This window comes from Saimiri boliviensis, chromosome 14 (genome assembly GCF_048565385.1).
Source record: "Saimiri boliviensis isolate mSaiBol1 chromosome 14, mSaiBol1.pri, whole genome shotgun sequence".
NCBI classification, from domain to species: Eukaryota; Metazoa; Chordata; class Mammalia; order Primates; family Cebidae; genus Saimiri; species Saimiri boliviensis.
In genome coordinates, this window is record NC_133462.1 from 91,927,031 (window position 1) to 91,954,924 (window position 27,894).

Genomic DNA, 27,894 nt, shown 5'->3' on the forward strand with positions numbered 1-27,894 from the left:
AAATACTTTTCAGTTTCCACTATTATAATAAATTATGATGAACATCCTAGTAGTTAATTGTTTGCTTAGAATACATTTCTAAAAGTAGAACTGTTGAGTCACTTCTGAAGCGATGGGGACCTATTTTTAAGTCTTTGGCTAATGCGTTTTCAGTCTATCCTGCAGAAAGGTTGTTCCCAGCATAAACGCTCCTCAGCATATTTTTGCTTTCTATTTTGCCAGTTTGATAGGCAAAAATAGTATCTCATTGATCTTTTAAAAATTTGCATTCCATTGATAACTGGAACTTTCTAAAGGCCCACGGCAGCATACTGAAGGATTCAGTGGGGTGAGCTCCGGGAAGTGCCAGATGTGAGCCTCGCATTTGTTTCTTCAGACAGAAACAACAGACCCCAGCCGGGCGCAGTGGCTCAAGCCTGTAATCCCAGCACTTTGGGAGGCTGAGGCGGGTGGATCATGAGGTCAAGAGATTGAGACCATCCCGGTCAACATGGTGAAACCCCGTCTCTACTAAAAATACAAAAAATTAGCTGGGCATGGTGGCACGTGCCTGTAATCCCAGCTACTTAGGAGGCTGAGGCAGGAGAATTGCCTGAACCCAGGAGGCGGAGGTTGCGGTGAGCCGAGATCGCGCCATTGCAATCCAGCCTGGGTAACGCGAAACTGCATCTCAAAAAAAAAAAAAAAAAAAAAAAAAGAAACAACGGACCCCGCGGCCGCTTTGAAATGGAGCCCACAAAGCACAACATTACAGGCAGAATCTGAATTCAAGAGATGCGATTTCTTCCAGAAAAAAATATTATTTGCAGGAGGCAATTAGAATGAGCCACTTCTGCACAGAGCACTTAGCAGGAAATGTCACAGATATTCAAGCAGCAACATAGGAACCGGGGAAGAAAGCGTGCAAAAGTAGTGAAGAATGACTGTCACAGCCAGAAGGACGGGAAAAGGCCAGCTGATCCGGCTGCGAAAGCGTTTCCTCATGCAGTTCGTTTGCGCATCAGTCAGCATTCGTTGAGTTCCCACTATGTGGCAGACACTGTGCTAGGCACCAGAGATGCCGAAGTGAATACGAGACATAGCCCTTGCCCTTGAGAGATTTCACCCTGATGGGAGGGACAGTAGGACACTCAGAGACGCCGAGCAAGAGTTGGTCAGCAATGTCAGCAAAGTGCACCAGGGCCAGTCACAGCAGCCCGCTCTGCTGTGGACTCAGAGGACTTCACAGAGGAAGTGACAGGCTGAACTGCAAATGTTTTATGTGCTCACATTGGCAATTTTGCTGCCAATACTAGGTGGGTGAGAATGTTCTAGAATGAATGGCCTGAAGCTAATGCTGAAACAGCTTTATAGCATGGCTTAGGGAAAAGAGTGCTGAATTCCAGCTGTGCCAGGTATAGGATACGTGACTTGGGAAACGTCACGTGATGTGTGTCCTCTGTTGTCTCTCTCTAAAGTGGCGGAAATCATAGCTACCTTGTAGGATTACTCTGAGCATGAAGGGCTCCCTGCACATAGGGCTTAGTAAGTGGTCTCTGTCATTACAAAGTGTTCAGTGAATATCTGCTGAATGAATGAATATAAATATTTTCTCTATATAGAAAGCATCCTCAATTATATAACGAGGTTGGGCACAGGTATTTATAGGATGTCTGGGAGTAAGGAAGTCCATTTTTCTAAACTTGTGACCTCAGGGACTTCATGGAAAGGGTGCACATGAAATTTTAACTTCATTCATTCAATGAAATATTTAATTAGTGATATTCTGTGCTAGAAACAGTTCTAATAAAATAGTTGGGTGTGGTAGCTCACGCCTGTAATCCCAGCACTTTGGGAGGCTGAGGGGGGTGAAGCACTTGAGGTCAGGAGTTTGAGATCAGCCTGGGCAACATGGCAAAACCCTGTCTCTACTAAAAATGCAAAAATTAGCTGAGCATGGTGGCGGATGCCTGTAGTCCCAGCTACCTGAGAGGCTGAGGCAGGAGAATTGCTTCAACCCAGGAGGCAGAGGCTGCAGCGAGCCGAAATCGTGCCACTGCTCTCTAGCCTGGGCGACCGAGCAAGATTCCGTCCCCAAAAGAAAAGAAGCAGTTCAGGTAAACAAAACAAAGTCCCTGTCCTTAAGGAACTTGAATTCTGACTGTGAGGTTGACAGTAGGAGGCAGGTAACACATCAATAAATATACGTCACGTCCGGATTCACACTATGAAGAAAAACAAAGCAGGGTAAGGGGAGAGAGTGACGGGTGCTGTCCTATCTAGAACGACACGGGAGGCGATCTCGAGCAGTGGGAACGAGCATTCCGTGTAGAGGAACGTCAAGTACCAGGAGTTTGGCAGCTGGCAGGATCAGCAGGGAGACCCCAGGCCTTGGCAGCCTGAATGAAGAGTGAGGAACATGAGGACGGGAGGGCCCTGTAGGCCAGGAAAGGACTCTGGAGCCATGCTAAGTGTGAAGAGAAGCCACTGAATGGTGCTGAGCCGGCGAGGGGACATTGCCAGGGGATGGCGTCTCGGGCCAGGATGATAATGGAGAGCGAAAGGTGGTTGGATTTGGGATCCGTGTGGGAGGTAGAAGCCGCAGGAGTTCCCAGCGGATTGGATGGAAGTAGAGAAGAGACTCAAGAAGGATCACAGGGTTTAGGTCTAAACAACTAGATTCTGTTCGTTCAGGTTGAAGGGACGCTCAGGAGTGTGGTTTGAGACACGTTCCCACTGAGGAGCCAACCGAGCAGCCAGGCTGTCGGTGTAAGTCAGGAGCTCTGGGGAGCCTGGGCTTGGAGTGGTCCGTGTGCAGATGCTTGCAGCTGTGCGGCTGGAAGAGTCACCTAAGAGGGGATGGCGAGTGGGGAAGAGAGGGGCTCTGAGGGCCGAAGCTGGGGACAGCCCAAAGTTAGAGACAGGGAATGAGAAAGGGCAGCAAAAGATAACAGGGCAAGCATGCCATCAGGGCAGTCCCGGGCCCTCTTCTGTCCGCCGTACGGTGTCCCCAGGACCTGTAGCGGACCTCCATCACCCAGTTACTTCTTTTCAATGGTCCTTCAGCTTCCCTGAGGCAAGTTGGACTCACAAAGACTAGAAAATACTGCGTGTGCGCCATATGCAACTCAATGGTAGCACCGCGTTTTTTAGTTGCTTGTGAAATCTAAAACCATCCCTTCTCATCACATTGCAAGTGAACCATCACGATCGCATGGTTTCTCAGTGCCTTTGAAATTCTTGTGATCTTCAGTCCTGATGCCCATATTCTTATTTGAGGAGGGAGGCTGGGGTCGAGGCAGGGCCCGACTGCCGTGGTTTTTGGCTGCATTACAAATTGGAGTTAGCTCCAGCTGAGCCAGTGTGGCGGCCACAAAAGCAAGTCCTGCACCAAGACGGTGTGCTTAATTTAAACTACCAGGAAAGAATGACTGGGCAGTATGTGATTCCCAGCTGTGAAACGCAACCACCACACCCTTGTCCCAGAAACACCATTTCAGTTTTTCTAAATCAAGTGGAACTCCAATCCCTTATTGGCCAATGGAAACAGGAGGCCTCAGTTTACCTCCTATCACACAATAATCTGGAGGTTTATGTGGTACCTCTACAATCTAACAATACGGACCAAGACCATGACAACTGTGAACACCAAAACTGGCTCAGTCACCGTCGTCATCGCCTGAGAAGCCCTGTCCCCTTCCCAGTCCACTGCTCTGGAAACTGGAATGACCCCTGTGAGGAAACCAGTGAGAATACAAAAATCAGCCGGATGTGGTGGCACATGCCTGAGGTCCCAGCTACACGGGAGGCTAAGGCAGGAGAATTGCTTGAACCCAGGAGGCAGCGGTTGCAGTGAGCTGAGATCGTGCCACTGCACTGCAGCCTGGCCAATAGAGCGAGACTCTGTCGCAAAAACAAACCAAACAAACAAACAACAGAATAAATGGACCCTCATGTATTTATTATGCATTCGCATTAACGTATGGCCAATCTTGCTTCACCTGTTCTCCCTCCACGGTGCCCCTCACCTCCATCCTCACCCCTGCTGGTTATTTCCAAACCGATTCTAGACATCACATCATTTCATCTGTAAACGCTTGGATGTTATCTTTAGCATATAAGATAAACATAAGGACCTCCCTCCCCCTGCCCCCACGCAACCATGAAACCATGATGATATCTTAAAAAGTTAACAATAATTCTGTAATATCTGATATGCGATATTTTCAAATTTCCACTATTGTCTCATAAACGTGCTTTTACCATTGGTTTATGCCAGTCAGGATCCAAACCAGGCCGTCGTGTGGCCATTGGCTGCTGTGTCTTTTCATCTTTAACTCTCCCCTCCCCTTCTGTTCTTGTCTTTCATTTGCTGAAGCGCCTGGTCTTTGGTCCTGGAGAATTTTCCCCATTTTGGCCTTGTCTGATTGCATTTCTGCCGTGGTGTTTCACACGTCCCTCTATTCCCTGTATTTCCTGCAGACCAACTTTTATGTCTAGTGGCTTGATCACCGTCAGGGTCAGTTTTGTTTCTGTCTTTTCTTTTTTTGCAAATCAACTTCATTGGAAGTGGTGGCTTTTTACTGCCTTCCTTCAGGAGAGAACATAAGGTCTGCATTGTCTCTTCTTGTCACTAAGACTCGGGTGCTGTCAGCCTGATCCCCACTGTATGAAGCTCTCCGTCAACCTGTCACTTAATGGTCGCCATTAACATTATTTTAGTAAGAGTTGCAAAATGGTGATTTTTTTTTTTTAAAGATGCTATCGTTCCTTCTTCATTTATGCAATGGAATTCCTCTTTTATTTTTATTTATTTATTTATTTTTATTTTTTTATTTTTTATTTTTTTTTTTGAGACGGAGTTTCGCTCTTGTTGCCCAGGCTGGAGTGCAATGGCGCGATCTCGGCTCACCGCAACCTCCGCCTCCTGGGCTCAGGCAATTCTCCTGCCTCAGCCTCCTAAGTAGCTGGGATTACAGGCACGCGCCACCACGCCCAGCTAGTTTTTTGTATTTTTAGTAGAGACGGGGTTTCACCATGTTGACCAGAATGGTCTCGATCTCTCGACCTCGTGATCCACCCGCCTCGGCCTCCCAAAGTGCTGGGATTACAGGCTTGAGCCACCGCGCCCGGCCTGGAATTCCTCTTTTAAAGATAATTTTCTCACCACCAGCCTGGGCAACATGGAGAAACCCCATATCTACTAAAAATAGAAAAATTAGCCGGGCGTGGTGGTGCGTGCCTGTAGTCCCAGCTACTCAGGGGGCTGAGGTGGGAGTATAACCTGAGCCTGGGACGTGGAGGTTGCAGTGAACTGTGATCACACCACTGCACTCCAGCCTGGACCACAGAGCAAGATTCTGTGTCAAGAAACAACAACAACAAAAAAAAACAAGATAATATTCTGTCATCAACGATTTGGCTTCTTTGAAATACTGTTTGCACAGCAAAGGCACAGCAGTTTGCTTCTTTTCTTTAGTTTGTCAAACGAAGTATTTCTTGAGTTCTCTTGATAACATGTATTTTCGGCTGGATGCAGTGGCTCACACCTCTCATCCCAACGCTTTGGGAGGTCAAGGCAGGAAGATCACTTGAAGCCAGGAGTTTGGGAGACACCTGGGCAACAGAGTGAGACCCCATCTCTACAAAAATTAAAAATAATTAGCCAGCATAGTGGCACATGCCTGTAGTCCCAGCTACTCAGGAGGCTGAGGCAGGAGGATCCCTTGAGCCCAGGAGTTAGAGGCATAGTACTGCACTCCAGCCTGGCCAACTTGCAAGACCCTGTCTCTGGAAAACAAACAAAAACATGTATTTTACTAAGTGTGTGTGTGTGTGTGTGTGTGTGTGTGTGTGTGTGTGTGTCACAGGTGGGCCTTAAAAATTGCCTGTGTCCCTTAAGAGAAGTATAAGCCCCACTTCGGCTTGTGTGCTAGCCAAATCCACACTTAGTAACTTTCTTCTTACCTTGTTCGTTCCTGGCGATTTACAGTGTTTGCATTAAGAGTGACACTGCTATTTCTGTCACAGCGAATCTCTCTCTCTGTTTTTCTTTTACTTTTTCTTTTTCTTTTTGAGACGGAGTTTCGCTCTTGTTACCCAGGCTGGAGTGCAATGGCGCGATCTCGGCTCACTGCAACCTCCGCCTCCTGGGTTCTGGCAATTCTCCTGCCTCAGCCTCCTGAGGAGCTGGGATTACAGGCACGCGCCACCATACCCAGTTAATTTTTTGTGTTTTTAGTAGAGACGGGGTTTCACCATGTTGACCAGGATGGTCTCGATCTCTTGACCTCGTGATGCACCCGCCTCGGCCTCCCTAAGTGCTGGGATTACAGGCTCAAGCCACCTCGCCTGGCCTTCTTCTTCTTTTTTTTTTTTTTAAAGATGGGGTTTCACCGTGATGGCCAAGCTGGTCTTGAACTCCTGACCTCGTGATCCACCACCTCAGCGTCCCGGAAGTGCTAGGATTACAGGCGTGAGCCACCACGCCCGGCCTGTTTTTCTTAATGTGGGTGGAAGTGAAGTGTTTGGACTTGATTTAATGAAGCTATCACAGATAAAACAGGTTTCAAGTATCATAGGGTCATAAGGAAAAAGATGATTTAGAAAAATTATTAGGTAAGTGATAACAGTACACCATGAATTCTGTAATTCTAATATTACTCTTCCCTAACTAAACATGTTAAATAATATTTACAACCATTTTTATTTTGATATTTGATATATTTAAATTATACATGTTAAATAATGTATATTTAAAAATAAGAAAAATGCTCACACGATTCAGACCCACACCTGGTTATATCTGTGTTTCTTCCATTTTAAATTTGGTCATTCATCAATATACATTGGTTATCAATAAATTTGCATTTGTAAGCCAGGTAGAAAGTTGAGATAATTTCTTCAGGAATAACCAGGATTAACCAGATAATTTAAAGATTTTCTTGATCTAGGAATTAAGAATTACTATGCTATGGCGGCCTGGCACGGTAGTTCATGGCTGTAATCTCAGCACTTTGGGAGGCCGAAGCGGGCGGATCAGCTGAGCTCAGGAGTTCGAGCCCAGCCTGGCCAACATGGCAAAACCGGTCTTTACTAAAAATACAAAAAATTAGCCAGGCGTGGTGGCGGGCACCTGTAATCCAAGCTAGTCGGCTGGCTGAGGCAGCAGAATCGCTGGAACCCCAGAGGCGGAGGTCGCGGTGAGCCGAGATCGCGCCACTGCCCTCCAGCCTGGGCGACCGAGCAAGACTCCGTCTCAGAACAAAACAAAAAACAAACAAAAGAGAATTCATAAGCTAGGGAGACAGAACGAATTTCAAACAGTTGGAATCCGATTCCAAAGACACGCTTCCAGTTTCCTGATGCTGTCACCCACCCACGTGGCTGCATCAGGCGTGGGGTCCTGAGGGCAGTGGGGCAGGGGCGAGGTCGAGCGGGCAGGAGCGGGAACCGAGGGCAGAGGCGGCGGTGAAGACGCCGCACCCAGAAGCAGGAAGAGGCTCGATCCACGCCGGCCCAGCGCCACGCGGGGCGAAAGGTGCTGAGAAGCTAGGTGCACCTGCCGCGCCTGCGCAGGGCGGTCGGGGGTGGGGGGGGTGGTGTGTGTGGCTCTCTGTCCCGGTGCGCCTGCGCGGGACGGTCAGCGCGGGGGGTGGGGGTGAGGGAGGGGGTGGGGTTCCGGCGCCCCGTGCGCCTGCGCGGGATGGTCAGCAGGGGACCCGGCGGCCCAGTGCGCCTGCGCGGGAGCGGAAGGGGCGCTGCCGCCGCCAGCCGCGGGAAGGAGGAATGGTGCGTTCAGGTAACGGGCTTTCCAGCGCCAAGCGGGGGACGGGAGGGCCACGGGCCCAGGCGCCGTGAGACTGCACCCCACACCCAGCACGGACTTACCCGAATAAACGCGAGGGCCCGGGCGCGGTGGCTCACGCCTGTAATCCCAGCACTCTGCGAGGCCGAGGGTGCGCATCTCCTGAGGTCGGGAGTTCGAGACCAGCCTGGCCAACGTGGTGAAACCCCGTCTCTACTGAAAATACAAGTTAGCCGAGCGTGGTGGCGGGCGCCTGTAATTCTACCCATGCCGGAGGCTGAGGCGGGAGAATCGCTTGAACCCGGGAGGACCTAGCCTCTTACTTAGCAGAGAACGTAGAAACCTGTGGGCTCTGACGCCGTCAAGTCTCCCTTTCAGAGACCAGTGGCATCGATGAGCTCCGGGGGCGGAGGTGCGGCTGCGGGCGCTGCCGGGGCAGGTCCGCCGCGGGCTCCCAGGGGTCCCGGGCCCGGCAGGGCTCCTCCTCCACGCTGCGCTCTCTTGGTTCTCAGGCCGCTGGGTTTCCAGGTGCCCAGGGCCCTCTCTGCACCGCCCCGGGCACCAGGCTCCCAAAGCAGCCCCGGTTTGAGAGCTACCGTGTAGTTCGTGACACTCTCCACCACCAACCCGGCCCAGCCCAGATTCCCTCCAAGCGCAACCGCGCGGAGCCCAGCGCTCATCGTCTCTGCTGTCACCTGTGAGTTCGTCCATCGTCACCTCCTCGTCTCCACTCTCAGGAGTCCCGGGCCCTCCTGAATGGCGACCCCCGCCTCCTCGGCTGCCTCCTCACCCGCTGTGCTCCGCCGGCCGTTCCCTTTCTGCTCTCCCGTGACTTGCCTTCCCTGTGTTTGTTGCTTGCAAGACCACAGCCTTCATCACGTCTACCCCATCTTTTCAAAAAACACCTTCCCTTCCTTTAGACTTCTCTTCCCCTCATCCAAGTCTCTTTCCCCTCCCTCCACCACCAAGCGTTCTGAGAAATGTTCCCCTCTCCCAGAGCTCGCCCGCACCTCCCTTCCATTTCTCAGCCTCCCAGTCTCGCTTCCGTCTCCGTCACTTACCGAGACCGCCTAGGTCCTTAGTGGCATGCCCACTGCCAGTCCCAGCAGCCTGTGTCCCGCCCTGCGCGTCTTCTGAATTCACTGCAACATTTAACGCTTGCTGGCGACCCTGCCCTGCGACGTTCTTCCTCGGGTGAAAAGGCACGTTCTTTCCAGGTTATCTCCTTTCTCTTTGACTATTGCGTCTACGTCTCACTGAGGCCTCTTTCTGTTTCCACCCTCAACTGTTAGTGTCCCCAGGATTCGAGCCTCAGCTCCACTTCTTCTTTTGTTTTTTTCTTTTGAGACAGAGTTTCGCTCTTGTTACCCAGGCTGGAGCGCAATGGCGCGATCTCGGCTCACCGCAACCTCCGCCTCCTGGGTTCAGGCAATTCTCCTGCCTCAGCCTCCTGAGTAGCTGGGATTACAGGCACGCGCCACCATGCCCAGCTAATTTTTTGTATTTTTTTTAGTAGAGACGGGGTTTCACCATGTTGACCAGGATGGTCTCGATCTCTTGACCTCGTGATCCACCCGCCTCGGCCCCCCAAAGTGCTGGGATTACAGGCTTGAGCCACCGCGCCCGGCAGCTCCACTTCTTTAGTCTCTCCCAGGGGCCTCATTCATCCCCGTGACCTCAGCTACCATTCGCAAGAATTCCCAGATCCAAACCTTTGATCCAGCCTTCCATGGAGATTCTCAGGCTGAATGTTCTGCTGGGCTCCAACATGCAGCAAAATCGATTCCTCCTCTCCCTCAACTATACCACACGCCGAAGTCACTAGGACTTGCCTCGGTGTCTCTGGGGTCCATCCCTTCCTCTCTACTCCTTCAATACAAGATGATTCCAGCCCCCATCCCCTCCTTCCTTGACGATTGCCATAGCCTCCTAGCTCTGCCTCTAGGCTCTACCCAGTCCAATCATTATTCACCTGCCTCTAGAAGTATTTTGTTAAATAGGTGATATGGTCATGGCTTGTATCTCAGTATGGGTTTTGTCAAAAGCAGACTCTGAAACGAGCATTCTGGTGTAGATGATGTGTTTGGGAGTAGGGAAGCAAGATAGGGAAGGGAAGCCAGCCAGGAAAGGGTGCGTTGTCAAGCCAGTTACCACTGTGGGTAACTGGAGCTGAATCTTGCTGGGCGACTCTAGGAGTCCCAGAGAATATATGCCTCTGAGGCGTCCTGCCTGAGGGGTGCGAGAGCTGGGTTACGGGTTACATGTACTCCAACTCTCATCAGACAGTGAAAGGTGTCAGTTCGGTAGCTGTTCATTCCTCTCCTGCAGTAATCGGAGGCAGGGGGCTGACGAAACCCTCAGAGAAGTTAAGGCGGCTATTATAATGGGAAGGCACAAAGGCCTAGAGAGGGGCGGATGGAAGGAGAGGGACAGTGTCTGTCTCATCACCCTCCTGCTTAGTAATCCCCACAGCCGGCCGCCATTCTGGCCTCCTCCCCTGCACTGCTCCGGGAGCACCTTTCCGTCCACTCACAGGAGCTCTGAGGTCTTTCCTGAGGAGGACGAGCATCCTGGTGCCTCCACGCCTGGGTGTGCATCGCTCTTTCCTCCACATCGCCCTTCTCGTTCAGGTTAAGTGACAGTACTGGGTGTGTGTACCGAGCACCTGCTACCTGCAGTCATTTCTATATGCTGTTGATTCAATGTAACCCCTATAATAGTATATGAGTTGACTATCTAAAAGGCGTGATCATCTCCATTCTACAGGTAAGGGAATTGCGGCTCAGAGAGGGTACCTGAATGCCTCTGGCACAAAGCTAGCAAGTGGCAGGGCCATGCTAGGGGACCCGGGCAGTAACCACCGGGCTGAACTACCTCATACTTCCTGCCTCAGCTCGGTGTCTGTCGTTGCTGCTTCTCACCTAAATCGAGGTGCTGTCAGCCCTGTCTTCCCATAGCCTAGGGTACTTTTTATGTGGATGCCTTTATTAACTGTGTGTTACCTTGTAGTGTATTGATTCCTCTGACTTCCCTTTCAAACCATAAGTTCCTGCCATTTTATTCTTCAATGCTTGGCCCATTGCATAACTCGAGTAATGCCTTCATTAACTTTTAAAACAGAATTAAGTTGAATTCGGCCCGGCATGGTGGCTCATGCCTGTAATCTCAGCACTTTGGAAGACTGAGGCGGGCAGGTCACTTGAGGTCAGGAGTTCGAGACCAGCCTGGCCAACATGGAGAAACCTCGTCTCTATTAAACATACATAAAATTAGTCGGGAGTGGGCCACACCTGTAGTCCTAGCTACGGGCTTACACCTGTAGTCCCAGGCCTAGGCAGGAGAATCGCTTGAACTCAGGAGGTGGAGGTTGCAGTGAACTGAGAGGTATTGCCACTACACTCCAGCCTGGGCAACAGAGTGAGGTTCTGTCTCAGAAAAAAAAAAAGAAAAGACAAAACCAAGAATTAAGCTGGATTAATCACTTTGTTTCAGTACCATGACCACAAATACTGAGGAAGGAGACTCTTAAATAAGACAGGACCCAGTTTTGATTCTGCTGGGCAGGAAAGAAACAAGAACATGAACTGGAATGCTCACAGCCAGCCTGCCAGCTGCACAGTGCTCCCCCAAGGGCCGGAGCAGTGCCTTTGCCCAAATCAAGGAGTAGCCTGTTGTTTCTTCCAGTGTGTGCATGGAAGGCAAAACAGTCAAATCCAGTTCTTGGAAAGCTCTTCAGGCTCTGCACTTTGGGGCATGTTTCTAGAGTGTGCCTGAGTACAGTGGTCGGTGGCTCTGTGGCCACAGAAGGCAGTGAGAGGAGATGTTAGTGGCCTCCTCACCCTTTGTTCTTTAAAGGGGTTCTGCATTGACACCAACAGCCTAAGACGTTTGCTAGGTTCTAGTGTGGCTGTAGTGTGGACTTCTGTGCTGCAAAATGGGAGGAAAGAATCCTTCTTTTCGGGAAGAAACTCCTACCTGTGTTAGCCGTAGTATAGCAGCTCCCAGTGTGTTAAGAATAAGAATATTTTTCTTCTTTAATAAAAACAAGTACATATGCATGCTTATGAAAACTTGGCTTCACAATCAGAATGCCGAATCTACTAATAAATTTATACCAAAAAAGCAAAGACCAAAACGCGTGCATGCTTTGCTGCTAAAAATTAACTTTATAATTTACTTTTTGGCAACAGGGGATCATGAGAAAGAGCAGCAAGGACATTTTGAAAAGGCGGCAGGGAATCAGACTTCCTTCTTTCTTCAACCAGGTCCGCACTCGCGGGCACTGAGTCAAGACCACCGAGTGCACACGTGCATGGGTCTGACGCCCGGTGAGCGGCGGGGACAGCAGCACCCCAGCCTCTGCCCACCTCTGACCACAGGGTAACGTGTCTGCTTGTAAAAGGAAAGTATAACTCCTTCTCCCCTCAACGCGGCTGCATCTTCCACAAGTCATTTGCAAAATAGGGAAGGTATGGAGCAAAGAACTTCATTACAGCACACATGCCTTTTCCAGGGGTGCAAAAATGAATCGATGAATGAAGGTGACATGAGCGTCTTTGGCTTCCGTGTTTACGGCTTTTGGCTCTTTGTTTCTTCTTGAACATCTTCCCGGTGCCTACTTTCTTCATCTGACTTCTCTTTGCTTTCATAAAAGGCAGCCTTTTCCTTCTGACCCTGAAATCTCCTGTGTAAACAACGTAATGCCTATCAGCACCTGAACCCATCTAAAGTTTAAGGGGTGCAGGGGTAAGGGGACTTTTAGAAAGCCCCATCGTGTTATGGTCAACAGCAGATAACTGGGCGGGACGCAGTAGCTCATGCCTGTAATCCCAGCACTTTGAGAGGCTGAGGCGGGAGGATGACTTGAGCCCAGGAGTTCAAGAGCAGCCTGGGAAATGTAGTGAAACTCCATGTCTATACAAATTAAAAAAAAGTTGGCCAGGCGAGGTGGCTCACACCTGTAATCCCAGCACTTTGGGAGGCTGAGGGTATAGATCACGAGGTCAGGAGTTCGAGACCAGCCTGGCCAGCATGGTAAAACCCCATCTCTACTAAACACACAAAAAATTAGCTGGGTATGCTGGTGTGCGCCTATAATTCCAGCCACTCAGCAGGCCGAGGCAGGAGAATTGTTGAACCCAGGAGGCGGAGGTCGTAGGGAGTCCAGATCGCATCACTGTACTCCAGCCTGGGTGATGGGGTGAGACTCCGTCTCAGAAAAAGAAAATAAATAAATAAATAAATAAAATCAGCTGGGTGTGCCACGCACCTGTGGTCCCAGCTCCTCTGCAGGCTGAGGCCAGAGGATTGCCTGAGCCTGGGAGCTTGAGGCTATGGTGGGCAGTGTCTGCTGCAATGCGCTCCAGCCTGGGCGACAGAACAAGACCCCGTCTCAGGAAAAAAGATAATCTGCGAGACGTTATTATTTGTTTTTTATGAATGATCCTTATTCCTTTACTTATTTCATTGAAGGTTACCCTTAAGATTATTGGAGCTTAAAAAAGAAATAATACAGCTGAGTGAGAAAAGATTATTGAAAATTGTACTCTCTGTATATGTTCATATGCTTAGAGGGACGTGTGAAAGCAGATGGTATTTAAACTTCTTTATACTTTTATTTAACTGCGGTGGAATATACATAACATCAACTTTACCATTTTAACGACTTTTATGCGTCTAGTCCAGCGGCATTAAGGAAATTCACACTGTTATGCAGCGATCACGCTGACCCATCTCTAGAACCTTCCCATTCCAAATGGAAACTCCATACCCCTGAAACAATAAGTCCCATTCTTCCTTCATACTATTGTTTTTTTTTTTTCTTTTTGAGAGGGTGTCTAACTCTGTCTTTCAGGCTGGAATGTACTGGCATGATCTCGGCTCACTGCAGCTTCTGCCTCCTGGGTTCAATCAATTCTCCTGCCTCAGCCTCCCAAGTAGCTGGGATTACAGGTGCCCACCACCATGTCCAGATAATTTTTGTATTTTTAGTAGAGGCAGTGGTTTCACCTTGTTGGCCAGGTTGGTCTTGAACTCCTGACTTGAAGTGATTCACCTGCCTTAGTCTCCCAAAGTGTTGGGATCACAGGCTTGAGCCACTGCACCTGGCCCCTCATACTATTTTAAGTGTGATTCTTTTTTTTTTTTTTTTTTTTTTTTTGAGACAGAGTCTTACTCTGTCACCCAGGCTGGAGTGCAGTGGCGTATCTTGGCTCACTGCAACCTCCGCCTCCCGGGTTCAAATGATTCTTCTGCCTCAGTCTCTTAAGTAGCTGGGATTATAGGCACTGGCGACCACATTCAGCTAATTTTTTTATTTTTAGTAGAGACAGGGTTTCACCATGTTGGGCAGGCTGGTCTCAAACTCCTGACCTCAGGTGATCCGCCTGCCTTGGCCTCCCAAAGTACTGGGATTACAGGCATGAGACACCGTGCCCAGGCTTGAGTGTGATTCTTTTTTTTTTTTTGAGACGGAGTTTTTGCTCTTGTTACCCAGGCTGGAGTGCAATGGCACGGTCTCGGCTCACCGCAACCTCCGCCTCCTGGGTTCAGGCGATTCTCCTGCCTCAGCCTCCTGAGTGGCTGGGATTACAGGCACGTGCCACCATGCCCAGCTAATTTTTTGTATTTTTAGTAGAGACGGGGTTTCACCATGTTGACCAGGATGGTCTCGATCTCTTGACCTCGTGATCCACCCGCCTCGGCCTCCCAAAGTGCTGGGATTCCAGGCGTGAGCCACCGCGCCTGGCGTGTGTGATTCTTATAATAAGATCTTATATTTTTGAAAACAGGATACACCTTACCTTGGTCCTTAAAGAATATGTTTGCTTATTCTGCTATGCCTCCAAACTTGCAATAAGTTTTTTCCCTTGGAGAGCTTATCACAGTGTCTTATAGGTGAGTCCACCAAATAAGACACCATTAAAATGCCGGTTTGGTGAGGCTTCCAGGTGTTCCTTTATAAAAGATTCTGAGAAAAGCTATTAAGAGTTTATCTAAGAGTTGCTTTCAGTGATCCTAACTCAGTTAGTGGGGGTTGCTGACCACAGGTCATGAATGTCTAGAGTACAGACTGTATCCTCGCAGTACTCAGTACTCTGTTGTCTTTTCATTATTCAACTCAGCAGCATTTTATAAGGCCCACTGTTTGCTCTGCACTGTACTAAGCACTATGGGAAATATAAAAGTTGAAGACATGGGCTGGGTGTGGTGGCGCATGCCTGTAATCCCAGCACTTTGGGAGACTGAGGCAGGCAGATCACCTGAGGTCAGGAGTTCAAGACCAGCCTGACCAACAAGGTGAAACCCTGTCTCTACTAAAAATATGAAAATTAGCAGGTGTGGTGGCAGGCGCCTATAGTCCCAGCTACTCTGGAGGCTGAGACAGGAGAATTGCTTGAACCCAGAAGGCAGAGATTGCAGTAAGCCGAGATCGTGACAGTGCACTCCAGCCTGGATGGCGAAACGAGACTCCAGCTCAAGAAAAAGAGAAGTTGAAGACGTGGTTATTGCCTGGAACAGCAGTCCCTGGGAAAAAATGGAGTAGAAGGAGGAGCTGACTATAGAAAATACGGTAATTTCTAATCTAAAATTAATATGCCACTGTGAGCATACAGTATGAACACTAACATGTTCAAATACGAGATCAGGAACGAATGCTGGAAATATATTAGAGAATAACAATAATAACATTAACACCTAACAGTCATTAAGCATCTCTCCTGGGCCACACACCACACCTGGCACTTCACTCACGTGATCTCATTTAATCCCCGCAAGAACACGAAGCTTACAGTTACGGCTGTTGTCCCCAGTTTAGTTCGCACAGCTGACACATACAGAGATGAAGGGCATGATACTGACAAGGGATGACATGAGGCTCCGAACTCAGACCTGCCCGACTCCACGGCTCAAGGCTGGCATTTGTCACTGCTGGGACAACCACTGGTACACTGTGACGTCTAGTCTGGAAACAAAAGAGCGTTGATTTTGTTCTGGTACATTTTATTTTTCACAGAAGTGAAAGGGAAAATGAAGCAATTCGTCGTAAGAGCAAAAGGAAGATGCGGTTTCTATCATGCCATTGCTTGGGATCTGCTACCAAGTCCTTCACTGGTAGCCTAGGCCTCACTGGTTGGGGTTCTTTTTTTAAAAAATTGTCTTCCTAAGTTGCCCCCAGATTCCTTCATGTACCACATCCCTGGGTACAACACCATGCAAAGCCAGGCGCTGGCCAGCAGCCGGTTCTTGCCTGTGTTCGTGTCGGCTGAGGACTCGCTCAAGTGGAAATTCAATGATGCGTGAACAGCCTGCCTGTTCGTTTGGTGAAATATGGCAGAATTGTTATTTCTTAAAAGTGTATTAAACAGAGATGCTATTAATCAAAGGATTTAAATTATTTATTTATTTATTTATTTTGAGACAGGATCTCGTTCCGTCATCCAGGCTGGAGTACAGTGCCATGACCTCGGCTCACGCAGCCTCGACCTCCCCAGTTCAAGCAATCTCCTGCCTCGGCCTCCCGAGTAGCTAGGACTATAGGCACGCCACTATGCCCGGCTAATTTTTGTACTTTTTGTAGAGACAGGGTTTGCCATGTTGCCCAGACTAGTCTCAAACTCCTGAGTTCAAACTCAGCCTCCCTAAGTGCCGGGATTATAGGCATGAGCCACCCTCTGGCCTTAAGTTATTTATTTAAAAAAAATATTTTATATATATATACATATCTCCCACTCTTTAGCAATGGGGAGGAAAGCATGTTTCTTCCTGCGTCCTCAGGAGTGGCTGTCTCTTTGGGAAGGTACTCTTTTCAGTTGAGAAGGGAAGTTCAGGGAACCACGTGACAATAGGCGAATAGTTCTCCGCTCAGCTCAGTTTTCCAGCTCTGACATGTAGGACTCACTCATTCGTTCAATCACTGTCATTCATGTATTTGTTCATCAGTAAGTGCCTTCCTTGCACATGGCACAGCAAGCTATGTAGCAGGGCTCAAGAGCCATCATGCCCAGCACCTGCCCTCATGGGGTGGGCTGTCTAGTCGGAGTGAGGGAGGGGGACGTGTGAGCAGGCAGATCACACACCGATGGCCGATGCCAGGGCAGAGTGATAACCAAGCGCTGCCGACGGGCAAACAGCACAGATGGCAAAACCGCAACCCTGGCTGGTGCCACGGCTCACGCTTGTCATCCCAGCACGGCGGGAGGCTGAGGCAGGAGGCTTCCTTGAGGCCAGGAATTTGAGACCAGCCTGGGCTACAGAACGAGATCCTATCTCTCTCTCTCTCTTTTTTTTTTGAGACGGAGTTTCGCTCTTGTTACCCAGGCTGGAGTGCAAATTTTTTTCTTTTGAGACTGGTTCTTGCCCTGTTGCCTAGGCTGGAGTGCAGTGGCGTGATCTCGGGTCACTGCAGCCTCTGCCTCCTGGGTTCAAGCGATTCTCCTGCTTCAGTCTCCTGAGTAGCTGGGATTATAGGTGCTGCCACCATGCCTGGCTAGTGTTTTTGTATTTTTAGTAGAGATGGGGTTTTACCATCTTGGCCAGACTGATCTCAAACTCCTGGCCTCAAGTGATCTGCCTGTCTCAGCCTCTTAAAGTGCTAGGATTACAGGCATGAGCCACTGTTCCTGGCCTCAAGACTCTCTCTGTACAAAATTAAAAAAAAAAAAAAAAAAAAAAAAAGTAGCCAGGTGTGGTTACTCATACCTGTATCCTAACTACTTGGGAGGCTGAAGTGAAGGCTGCTTGGGAGGATCGCCTGAGCCCAAGAGTCAGAGGCTGTAGCGAGCCTTGATGGAGTCACTGCACTCCAGCCTGGGCAACGGAGTGAGACCTGGCCTCTAAAAGAAAAAAGAAAAAAAAAAAGAACTCTGGCTTGAGGAGTCTAGAAATTAGGAGGTGGCATCTGAGCTCTGTCTTGGAGGACAAACAGGAAGTCTCGGCTGGAGGTGGCCTCTGCGAGAGCACAGAGCCTTGAGAGCCAGCTGGCGAGGCCTCGCCAAACAGACCCAGGCGTCAGAACAAATTCTCCAGGGCACGAGGAAAGTGCCGAGATTTCTTGTTTGTATTATATACCATATATATTAAATTGTTAACTAATTTTTTGTTAGGTTTTCAGCCACCTTGAGTATCTGGCTAAAACCTATTTGTCTTAAACTACAGACACAAAGATTAATGTCAAAGTAGCATAAAGTCTGGTCTTGTAGAAATATTTTATCAACTAAATACACGGAAGGTCTGTGTAATAAAATCCTGGCTCCTTAGCTCTCTCGTGTGCTGCGTAGTACAAAATATTTTGTTTTTATCTCTCTTCTATGGTTAATACTTAGAAAGCCAGCAATGATTTTATCTGACATTCAGAAATATCCATGTAAAAGCCTGTAAGCCCTGCAAAGAAAATTGTTTTTCTTCATTCTTTTCACCAGTATTGAGAAGCTCTCAAAGATATCCAGGGTTAAGCAATTTGAATTCAGATTGTTGTTATTAAGTCTGGTTTCCTTCTCTCTCTCTCTCTCTCTCTCTCTCTCTCTCTCTCTTTTGAGACAGAGTCTTGCTCTGTTGTCCAGGCTGGAGTACAGTGACACCATCTCTGTTCACTGCAACCTCCGCCTCCTGGGTTCCAGTGATTCTCCTGCCTCAGCATCCCAAGTAGCTGGGATTACAGGCACCCACCACCACACCCGGCTCCTGACCTCACATATCCACTTACATTTAAATGTGCTTCAGAGTGGGCACGGTGGCTCATGCCTGTAATCCCAGCACTTTGGGAGGCCAAGGCAAGTGGATCACTTGAGGCCAGGAGTTCAAGACCAGCCTGGCCAACACGGCAAAACCTCATCTCTACTAAAAATACACAAATTAGCCAAGTATGGTGGCACACGCCTGTAGTCCCAGCTGCTTGGGGGACTGAGGCACGAGATTTGCTTGGACCCAGGAGGCAGAGGTTGCAGTGAGCCAAGACTGTGCCACTGCACTCCAGCCTGAGTGACGGGGCGAGACTCTGTCTCCAATAAATTAAAAAGTATGCTAAAAATGGGAAGTGATGACTGTCAGGCTGTGGGATATTTACTTCAGCAAAACCCTCTGTTAGGCTCCCTGGGAATTACGTTTCTCAACTTTGAAAAACTTCAAAGCTATGGGATGGCCACCCCCATCTGACCTCCTACACACTTAAATAATACTGAGAACTGAAAGGCCCTAGGGTCAAAAATCTTTAAGATCTACCATGAGAAATAGATGAGGGAGAGTTAGAACAAACCCTAGCCCTAGGGTGCATTTTGAGATTGAAATGGCAGCCTAGTCCCTTCCATTACACCATGAGTGAATCCTGAAGGAAAGAGAGGTGGCCAGGAACAACATGAGGGCAGGTGCGCCGGGCGTGGCTGGCACAGGGGCCAGGTGAAGTCTTGGCTTCTTGAATGCCATGGAAGTTGGCCCCTGCAGCTTCCTTTGGAGAACCCGGAGAACCCCATGTATCACCTTGTAGAGCATTTTAAAAGCTAGCGAGAAACCTTTGTCAGGAAGATGCTACATGCTGAAAAATAATAATGGTGACAGTTAACGAAACGCTTTGATTTCTAGCAGATGTTCTGTAAGGAGAGGACTTTGCTTGCGTGGGACAGGAGGAAGGGAGTGATTCAGTCGTTCTTGGTGAGAGGGCAGGGCCAAGGCTGTGGGGACGTGGGAATTGTCTGGTTGCTGGTGGTTGTGAGATGCTGGTAGAGCCCAGCCCATGCCTGGGCTGTTACTTGAGGGCGGGAGAATTCCAGTTTGTTAGAACCGCTAATACCAACAGTGGAAATCATGGGTAGGTTTGCAGTTTATTAAAGTAAGTACTTCTAATTAATCAGAAAAAAAAGGTATGAGCCCTTGACCAAGGCGTAGTCATGATTATCAGTAAAATAATTTCTCACTTCTAATGATCACAATAATAAAGAAGCGCGAATATGAAATGAAATGCAACATTAAGGGTTGGTTAACCCCAAATTCATCAGAGAGCAAAATACAAGAAATTGGAGAGCTGTTTTTTTTTTGTTTTGTTTTGTTTTTTTTTTCCCGTAACAAAGGTAGCCATTAAGAGTAAGGAACTGAACCTGGCACGGTGGCTCACGCCTGTAATCCCAGCATTTTGGGAGGCCATGGCAGAAGGTTAGCTTGAGGCTAGGAGTTCGAGACCAGTCTGGGCAACAAAGTGAGACCCTGTCTCTACCAAAAATCTTAAAAGTAGCTGGGCATGATGATGCATACCTGTGTTGTACCTGAGCGAGTCAAGGAGCGCGCCACACCCTGAGAATGAATTACGAGTCCTTTATTAAGCCAGTGACGGAGAGTGCCTAACGCAGAAAATTCTCTCAGCCCCAAAGAAAAAGTTAGCTGGTCTTTTATACACTAGTTTTAACAGCAAGGGGGACGTAGCTGACACAAAGTTTTTATAAAAGCCGAGTAAGCAAAAAGTCAAAAGAAAAAGCTGATTCATAAGAAATAAAACAGTGCCAGGTGTGAGGAGTGCAGCTGTCATGGAAGACACACAACTTAGAGATAAGGGGGCTCTGGGGCCCACTGCAGCTGTGTTTCCAGGCTCTGCTGATACCACTGTACTTGGCCTCATCAACAAAGGCATTTCTGGGTGCCCAGAGTCAGCCTGACCTCGCTTTATCCTATAGTCACATGCTTAGTGGGGAGAAGGTTACTAAAATGCAGAAACCAAGATTGGGAGTCTGGTCAGCTCAAAAAGGCTAACAGAAAGCCTGAGCAGCTATTTGTCAGGGAAAAGGAGAGTCAGTTTTAGCTGGCAAACACCAGGGTATCACACCTGTAATCCCAGCTACATGGGAGGGTAAGGCAGGCGGCTGCAGTGAGCCATGATCACGCCACTGTGCTCCAGTCTGGGCAGCAGAGCAAGGTCCTGTCTAAAAAAAAAAAGGAGTAAGGAACTGAACCCAGTGGATATGCTGGGGCATCAGGTAGAGGCTGTTGGCCATGTAGTTAAAATAAGATAGATGACCATAATCTGAAACATGTAAAAAAAAAAAAAAAGCTTACCTAATTTGTTTTTTGAATGAACAAAATGTACATGGTACAAAACTCAAAAGGTATAAAGGCTCATAGAGTAAAAACCAATTTTTCTTTTTTTCTTCAGAATTTTTTTTTGAGATGGAGTCTTGCTCTGTTGCCCAGGCTGGGGTGCAGTGGTATGATCTTGGCTCACTGTAACCTCCATATCCCGGGTTCAAGTGATTTTCCTTCTTCAGCCTTCTGAGTAGCTGGGATTACAAGCACACACCACCACACCCAGCTAATTTTTGCACTTTTTGTAGAGAGGGGGTTTCACCATGTTGGCCAGGCTGGTCCCGAACTCCTGACTTCAGGTGATCTGCCCGCCTCAGCTTCCCAAGGTGCTGGGATTACAGGCATGAGTCACTGTGCCCGGCCGCTGTTTATAATTTTTCTTTATAAACGTGTTCCACAACCACTCAGACCCCTCTCTCCTGAGTGCACCAATTCCAGGGAATCCTGTTGTGAACAGGTAGCTTCCTTTATCTACCCTTCAGGGATCTCTACGCATCACACTTTTCTCACTGAGGAACACGTCCCGTACGTGCCGTTCCTAAATGTATAAATACCCACCTCATCTGTTTCAGTGTCTGCAGAGTATTCTATTGCATGAATGCACCATGCTTCATTTAACCAGTTCCCTTCTCAAGAATATAGAAGTGGTTTTCAATCTTTCGGAAACTCTGATTTATTTCTTATTTGTATTTTTTTTTCCTGACAAAAAACGCTATTCAGAACAGAAACCTCAGGTTGAAATTGCAGGGGCTGTTCTGGCTCACACAGAACTAGACTCCAGCCTTTTCCTTCTTTTCTTTTGCCTGGGAGAGTTTTGCTTGTCCTTTTGTTTTTAGCATTTTTCAAACATTTTCTTTGGTTGTGTCTCTTGTATACCCAAGCGGTGATTGCGACATTTTCAGCAATTACTATACTTTCCACTTTAGATACAGAGACACCTGTCACTTAGCACCTGAAATGAAGAGCTTGTGAGCTAAGTTCTTGGCTGGGAAGGCACCGGGGCTGGTACGTGAAGAATGTGGAACATGCCATGGGGCAGATAAGCAGTTAACAGCAGTGTTAGGCGTGGTCTGCTTTGACTTGCAATCCACCGGAGCCGAGCCCTGGCCTTTTCCAAAACTTGGGCGGCAGAGATGGTGGCAGGAATGGGTTAAACCAGGCTCCTCTGGGTTTCTCAAGCATGGACTTCTATTTGTAAAATATTTAGGGCAAATACAGTTCAACATTAATTTGGTCAACTACATTTCTCCTTAATTTCTTTAGATTAGAAACTTTTGTATATTTGTATTAATTATGAAACTCATACAAATGTTATGTAGGCAGAATTTTCAGGAAGTTTTATGCCCCTTTGTATAAACCTGTAACAAAGAAACACGTGATATAATAGAGAAATAGTGAGGTGTATTTGCACAGTCTTTGTACTTTAGAAGATTCTCCTCTGGCCACAGATGGGATTGCTGCTGTTCTAGGTAGCAGAAAGCACAACCCGTAAAAGGAATTAACTGGCTTATATGCAACAGGACCGTCCCAGAGCGGACAGAGCTTCAGACACAGCTTGATCCAGGGCTCGGAGGCCATCATCAGAATCCAGTTCTTGGATCTGTTTTCTTTGAGTTGGCTTCATTTTCAGGCAGCCCCTTTCCTCATATCCTCACGAAGGCAGAGGCAGCCCAGGGACTTTGCCTTGCAGAGATTTATCACCAGGAGACAAAACTTCCATCCCTAGTCATGAAACAACGGTCTTGAAATTAGCCAGGAATGGTGACGGGCACCTGTAGTCCCAGCTACTTGGGAGGCTGAGGCAGGAGAATCGCTTGAACTTGGGGTGCAGAAGTTGCAATGAGCCGAGGTCACAGCACTGCACTCCAGCTTGAGCAACAAGAGTGAAACTCCATCTCAAAAAAAAAAATTGGAAAAAGGAAGTGGAGAGGAGAGGAAAACAGAGACCAAGGCGCACCCAGGCCTTTGGGAAGTGAGGCTGTAACCCCACGCAAGCAGGAGCCCTGCGTGCGTCTCCCACAGTGCCTGCCACATAGTAGCTGCTCAGTAAACAGCTGTCAAGTAAATGCTGATCGCAAAGGACAGGATGGGAAAGATGAAGAGAGAAGAAAGGAGGCGTGGAGGAATACAAAAGGAAAGACTAACCTGGGTGTGGTGGCTCCGGCTGGGTGCGGTGGCTCCTGCCTGTGATCCTAGCGCTTCGGGAGGCTGGGGTGAAAAGATCATTGAGGCCAGTAGTTTGAGACCAGCCTGGGTAAGAAGGCAAGACCTTGTCTCTACCAAAAAGTTAAAAAAAAAAAATTTAGCCAATTTAGCCAGGGGTAGTGGCACACGCCCATACTCTGTGCATGGAAGGATGAGGCGGGAGGCTCCCTGGAGACCGGGCGTTCGGCCGCACGAGCACAGCTGCGCACCAGCTTTGGGCTGTGGAGCAAGAGCTCGTCTTGAAAATAAAAAAGAGAAACAATGACCATTTCCACTAAAGTAAGGCTTTTACACTTAAACCCTCCCCATGACTTGATTCTCATAGTAAATCCACAGGGCAGAAAGAGCCTTTGTGCAGAGAAGGCATAACATCTAGAGTTGGAGAAGTGAAGAGGCCACACTCCTGGGAGGTGGCAGGGCCAGTTCTAGACGAGCACTTCCATCTGCCAGCACCGTCCTGACCGCAGGACACCATGCTGCTGCTGTCTGGAGTCCTGGGGTCAGGGCTGGAGATGGGACTCGGAGCCGTCAGCACAGGCAGGATATTCGGAACCACGAGACTGGTGAGACCAAGGGCTGGCGGGGAGAGAAGAGAGGTTGGAGGACTGAGTCCGGGTGCCCCGTGCTTCAGAGGGCGCAGAGAGGGACGCACCCTGTGAAGGCGACTTTGAGGGAGGGAGTGTGGAGCCCTGTCGGAATGTGACAGTGTCTGATACCTAGTGAGAGCCCCAGAAATAAGAGCCCCTTCCCATTTGTAGTAGTGTCGTCTTGGGAGGAGGAGGAGCAGGGGGTGTGGTGGGTAAGAGCTCAGCTGATGGACCACAGCACAGGGCAAAGAGCTGATGTCTCAGATGGGTCCATCAAGAAAGAGCCGGGCAAGCGCGTTCAGAAAAGTGGAGGTGAGTACCTCAAAAAACTCAAACTGGAGGCCTCAGAGGGGAGGAGGACAGGTGTGGGGGATCAGCCGGGACGGGGGATTTTTGAAAATAAGCCTTTGGACCTTATTTGCACATGCATTTCTTTAATAAAGAATTTTTTTAATTTTTAATTTTTTTGTAGAGATGGGGCCTCCCTCTGTCACCCAGGCTGGGGTGCAGTGGTATGATCATAGCCCATTGCAGCCTCGACCTCCTGGGCTTGAGAGGCTGAGATGGGAGGATCACTTGAACCCCCGAGGTCAAGGCTGTAGTGAGCCATGATCACGCCACTGCACTCTAGGCTGAGCAACAGAGTGAGACCCTGCCTCAAAAACAAATAAATAAATAAAAGTAAAAATTAAGGAATGAGAGGTAGGGTCTAACGGGCAGGAGGCTGGGTGGAAGGCTGCCTCAGGACACGAGCCGGGGTGTTATTTTACACACGGACGCCGTGGGTTAGTGCGTTCGTTCCCCAAGACTGCCAGGATGAGTTGCCATAAATGTGATGGCTCGAAACAGAAACCCAAAGTCCAGGTGGCGGCACGGCCGTGCTCTCCTCTGGGTCCTGGGGAAGGATCCCCCATCCCACCCCCTCGCCTCCCCAGCTGCTGCTGGCCGCGGCGTTCCTCGGCTTGGAGCAGTGTCACTCCGGCGGCGGCCCTCCAGTCCCTGCCTCTGCCTTCGCGACCTGCCCTCGCGCGTGTCTCCTCGGTGTCTGCGCATCTCCAGTCTCCCCCTTCTTAATCAGGACGCTGGTCACTGGAGTTAGCGCCCACCCTAAGTCCAGGATGATCTCAGCTCGAGATCCTCCACTTAATTTCATCTACAAAACCCAGTTTCCAAGTCAGATCACATTCACAGGTACGGGGTGACCACGGACTGAATGTGTCCCCCTGGAATTCCTATGCTGAACTCCTGATTCCACTGTGACAGTATTGGGAGGTGGTTAGGGAGAGTGGAGAGTGGAGCCCTCATGAATGGGATTAGTGCCTTTATAAGAGGCTGGGGACCCAGCTAGCTCCTTCACCGTGGGAGGATATGGGGAGAAGGTCATGGTCTTCAGCCCAGAAGCAGGTTCTCGCCAGAACTGACCGTGCTAGCGCCTTGATGGTGGGTGTCCAGCCTCGACTGTGGGGGACAAATGTTTGTTGTTGAAGCCACCCAGTCTGTGGTCTTTCTTTCTTTCTTTCTTTCTTTCTTTTTTGAGATGGAGTCTTGCTCTGTTGCCCAGGCTGGAATGCAACGGTGCGATCTCAGCTCACTGCAGCCTCCTCCTCCTGGGTTCAAACGATTTTCCTGCCTCAACCTCTTGAGTAGCTGGGATTACAGGTGTGTGCCACCATGGCCAGCTAATTTTTGTATTTTTAGTAGAGACGGGGGTTTCACCATGTTGGCCAGGCTGGTCTTGAACTCCTGACCTCGTGATCCGCCTGCCTCAGCCTCCCAAAGTGTTGGGATTACAGGCGTGAGCCACCACGCTGGCCTATGGCATTTCTTACTGCAGCCCTAAGTGATGGACTGATTGGGTGCCTGTATTCAACGCTTGTTTTGACTTAAACGCCATTCTCTACAAGGAAAATTTCTTAGGACTATTGGATAAAATGTAAAGTTCTTTTCTTGCTTTTTGTTTTGTTTTGCAAAAAAAAAAGAAAAATGGTTGGGTCAATGAGAACATGTGAAAAGTCTGGAGTACGACTGAGGAAACACAGGGCAGTGGAGAACCCAAAAGCGAATGGGAACCCACGACAGACGCGGGGATGTGCTTTTCCTGGTCATCTGACTGATCGTAGTGTGTGCGTGTGAGTAGCTGTGCTATGCAGCGGGCAAACGGCAGACAGCGAGGAAGCCAAGATGACTCTGATATTTTCAGGAATGCCCACGCTAAATGATTTTTAAGTTGAATATTTGACTAAAATAAATAATTGTCCCTTTTTTTTTTGGTTGATTTAACAAACTCTGAAGCCTAAAAGACATGTGTCAGGCCCTGTGAGTGGAACAAGAGGGACATGGCAGAATGGCATCCTTGGAGGGTTCATGGTCTGATAGGGAAGGATTTTATAGGAAACCAAGAAAGAGCCCACACGAGTTGGCTGTGGGGATTTGGGGAAGAAGGTAGTGCACACGGTTGGAGATATCAGAGAGGGCTTCCTGGAGGAAGTCGCATTCGAGCTAGCATTGTAGGAGGAAGGATCTGAATGAGTATGTGGTGAGAAAAGGGAGGCCATTCTAGGTGAAGGCAGACACAGAGGCGGGCGGGGGTGAGCTCATCAGGGAGTCATTAGCAGTTCAGTTTGGTTGGAAGTTCTAGTCTGTAGACAGGAGTCGTGGCGATTAAGCACAGTGGGTATGTTGGTGCTGGCTCCAGGGGGCCTTGAAGGCCGTGCAGAGTCAATGCTGCAGACCCATGGTTCAGAGTTTGGGAGAGAAGGTCCAGCTCACCGAGAATCTCCAGGGGCTGGATGTAGTCGGAGAGAGCTCCTCCAAAAGGCCTCTTGTGCCCCTGGGCATCCCCCCTACCCTGAAACTGATGCCTGAGGCAATGAGAACTGTTAAAGCTCTGAGCAGGGAACGGCACCGCTAAGCGGTGCTCCAGGAAAAGATGCATCTGCAGCTCCTTGTAAGACTTAACAGAGGCCGGGCGCAGTGGCTCTCGCCTGTAATCCCAGCACTTTGAGAGGCCGAGGCGTGCAGATCATCTGAGGTCCAGGAGTTCGAGACCAGCTTGGCCAACATGGTGAAACCCCATCGCTACTAAAAATACAAAAAGTAGACGGGCATGATGGTGCGCACCTGTAATCCTAGCTCCTTGGGAGGCTGAGGCAGGAGAATCTCGTGAACCTGGGAGGCGGAGGCTGCAGTGAGCTGAGATCATGTCACTGCACTCCAGCCTGGGTGACAGAGTGAGACTCCATGTCCAAAAATAAAGAGTTAACGGGGATGGGACAAGTTCCATGGGGCACTACTGCCGTCACCCCAGTTACGCGGAACTGAGGCTGATCAAGGGCGATGGTTGTGGGAAGAGGAAGGAAGAGGCGGGGACTGCCCTGTCTGGGGCGAGGGGGCTGGGTGCATGACACGCTTTACTGGCTGGATGTTCACTCCCTGTTTAGCTGGAGATGATGTGTGTGACCGTCTCGGCCTCATCTCACAGCACTTCCTGCTGCACTGCTGATCCCGAGGAGCGCGCATCGTGCTTGAGACGCTCATCTGTTCTGTGACATTCCTCCCTCAGTTGGCTTCTGTGTTAGTGACAGGGGCAGAGGAGAGGATGAATAGCCACGGCCCCCTCATTGCCTTCATTTGGGTGACGGAAAGATGTACATGTTTTAGCATCCCTTCTTGACGTGTGAGCTGCTGCGAGACCTGAAGACTCTTCTGCCCACCGAGAGCGGGGGCTGCGGTGTGGGCGTGGCGGAGGCAGGGGAAGGGGGGACGCTGGGCATCCTGCGGGCTGATGGCTTAGGCCGCTTCCCAGTGAGCATCCCCTGCCCAGGCCCCACGCCTTGGAATCATCCTTGCCTCCCTTCTTTCTCCTTCTCCCTCCTCATCCAGTGCGTCAAATCCTACCTTCAAAATAGGACCCGCCAGCATGAACTGACCTTGAGGACTTGAAGTGAATGGAATAAGGCAGTCCCTAAAGGACAAAGACTCTGTGATTCCACCTACCTGAAGTACCTAGGGGAGTCAGATTAACACAGAGACAGGATTGAGAATGTGGGTGCCAGGGGCTCTGGGAGGAGAAACTGGGGGGAGGGGGTTACTGCTCCAGGGGTACAAGGTCTCAGTTCTGCAGGATGAAATGAGTTCCGGAGGTGGATGGATTGGTGACGTGTACACTCAAAATGCTTAAATGTTACATGCTTTTTTTTGGGTAATAAATACATTGTACAGTAAAGACCACCAACTTCAAGTTGTGACCTC

The 27,894-nt window shown here is 49.2% G+C and overlaps 1 protein-coding gene across 1 annotated transcript; it reads left to right on the forward strand.

Annotated features, from left to right (window-relative positions):
* The first annotated feature begins 855 nt into the window (after nt 1-855).
* Nucleotides 856-27,870, forward strand: LOC141581168 (uncharacterized). The gene is made up of 3 exons (XM_074385720.1): nt 856-1,065; nt 7,375-7,780; nt 11,977-27,870. The coding sequence occupies exons 1-3, from the start codon at nt 856-858 to the stop codon at nt 12,168-12,170; spliced, it is 810 nt and encodes a 269-aa protein (XP_074241821.1). The 3' UTR covers nt 12,171-27,870.
* Nucleotides 27,871-27,894: the final 24 nt, after the last annotated feature.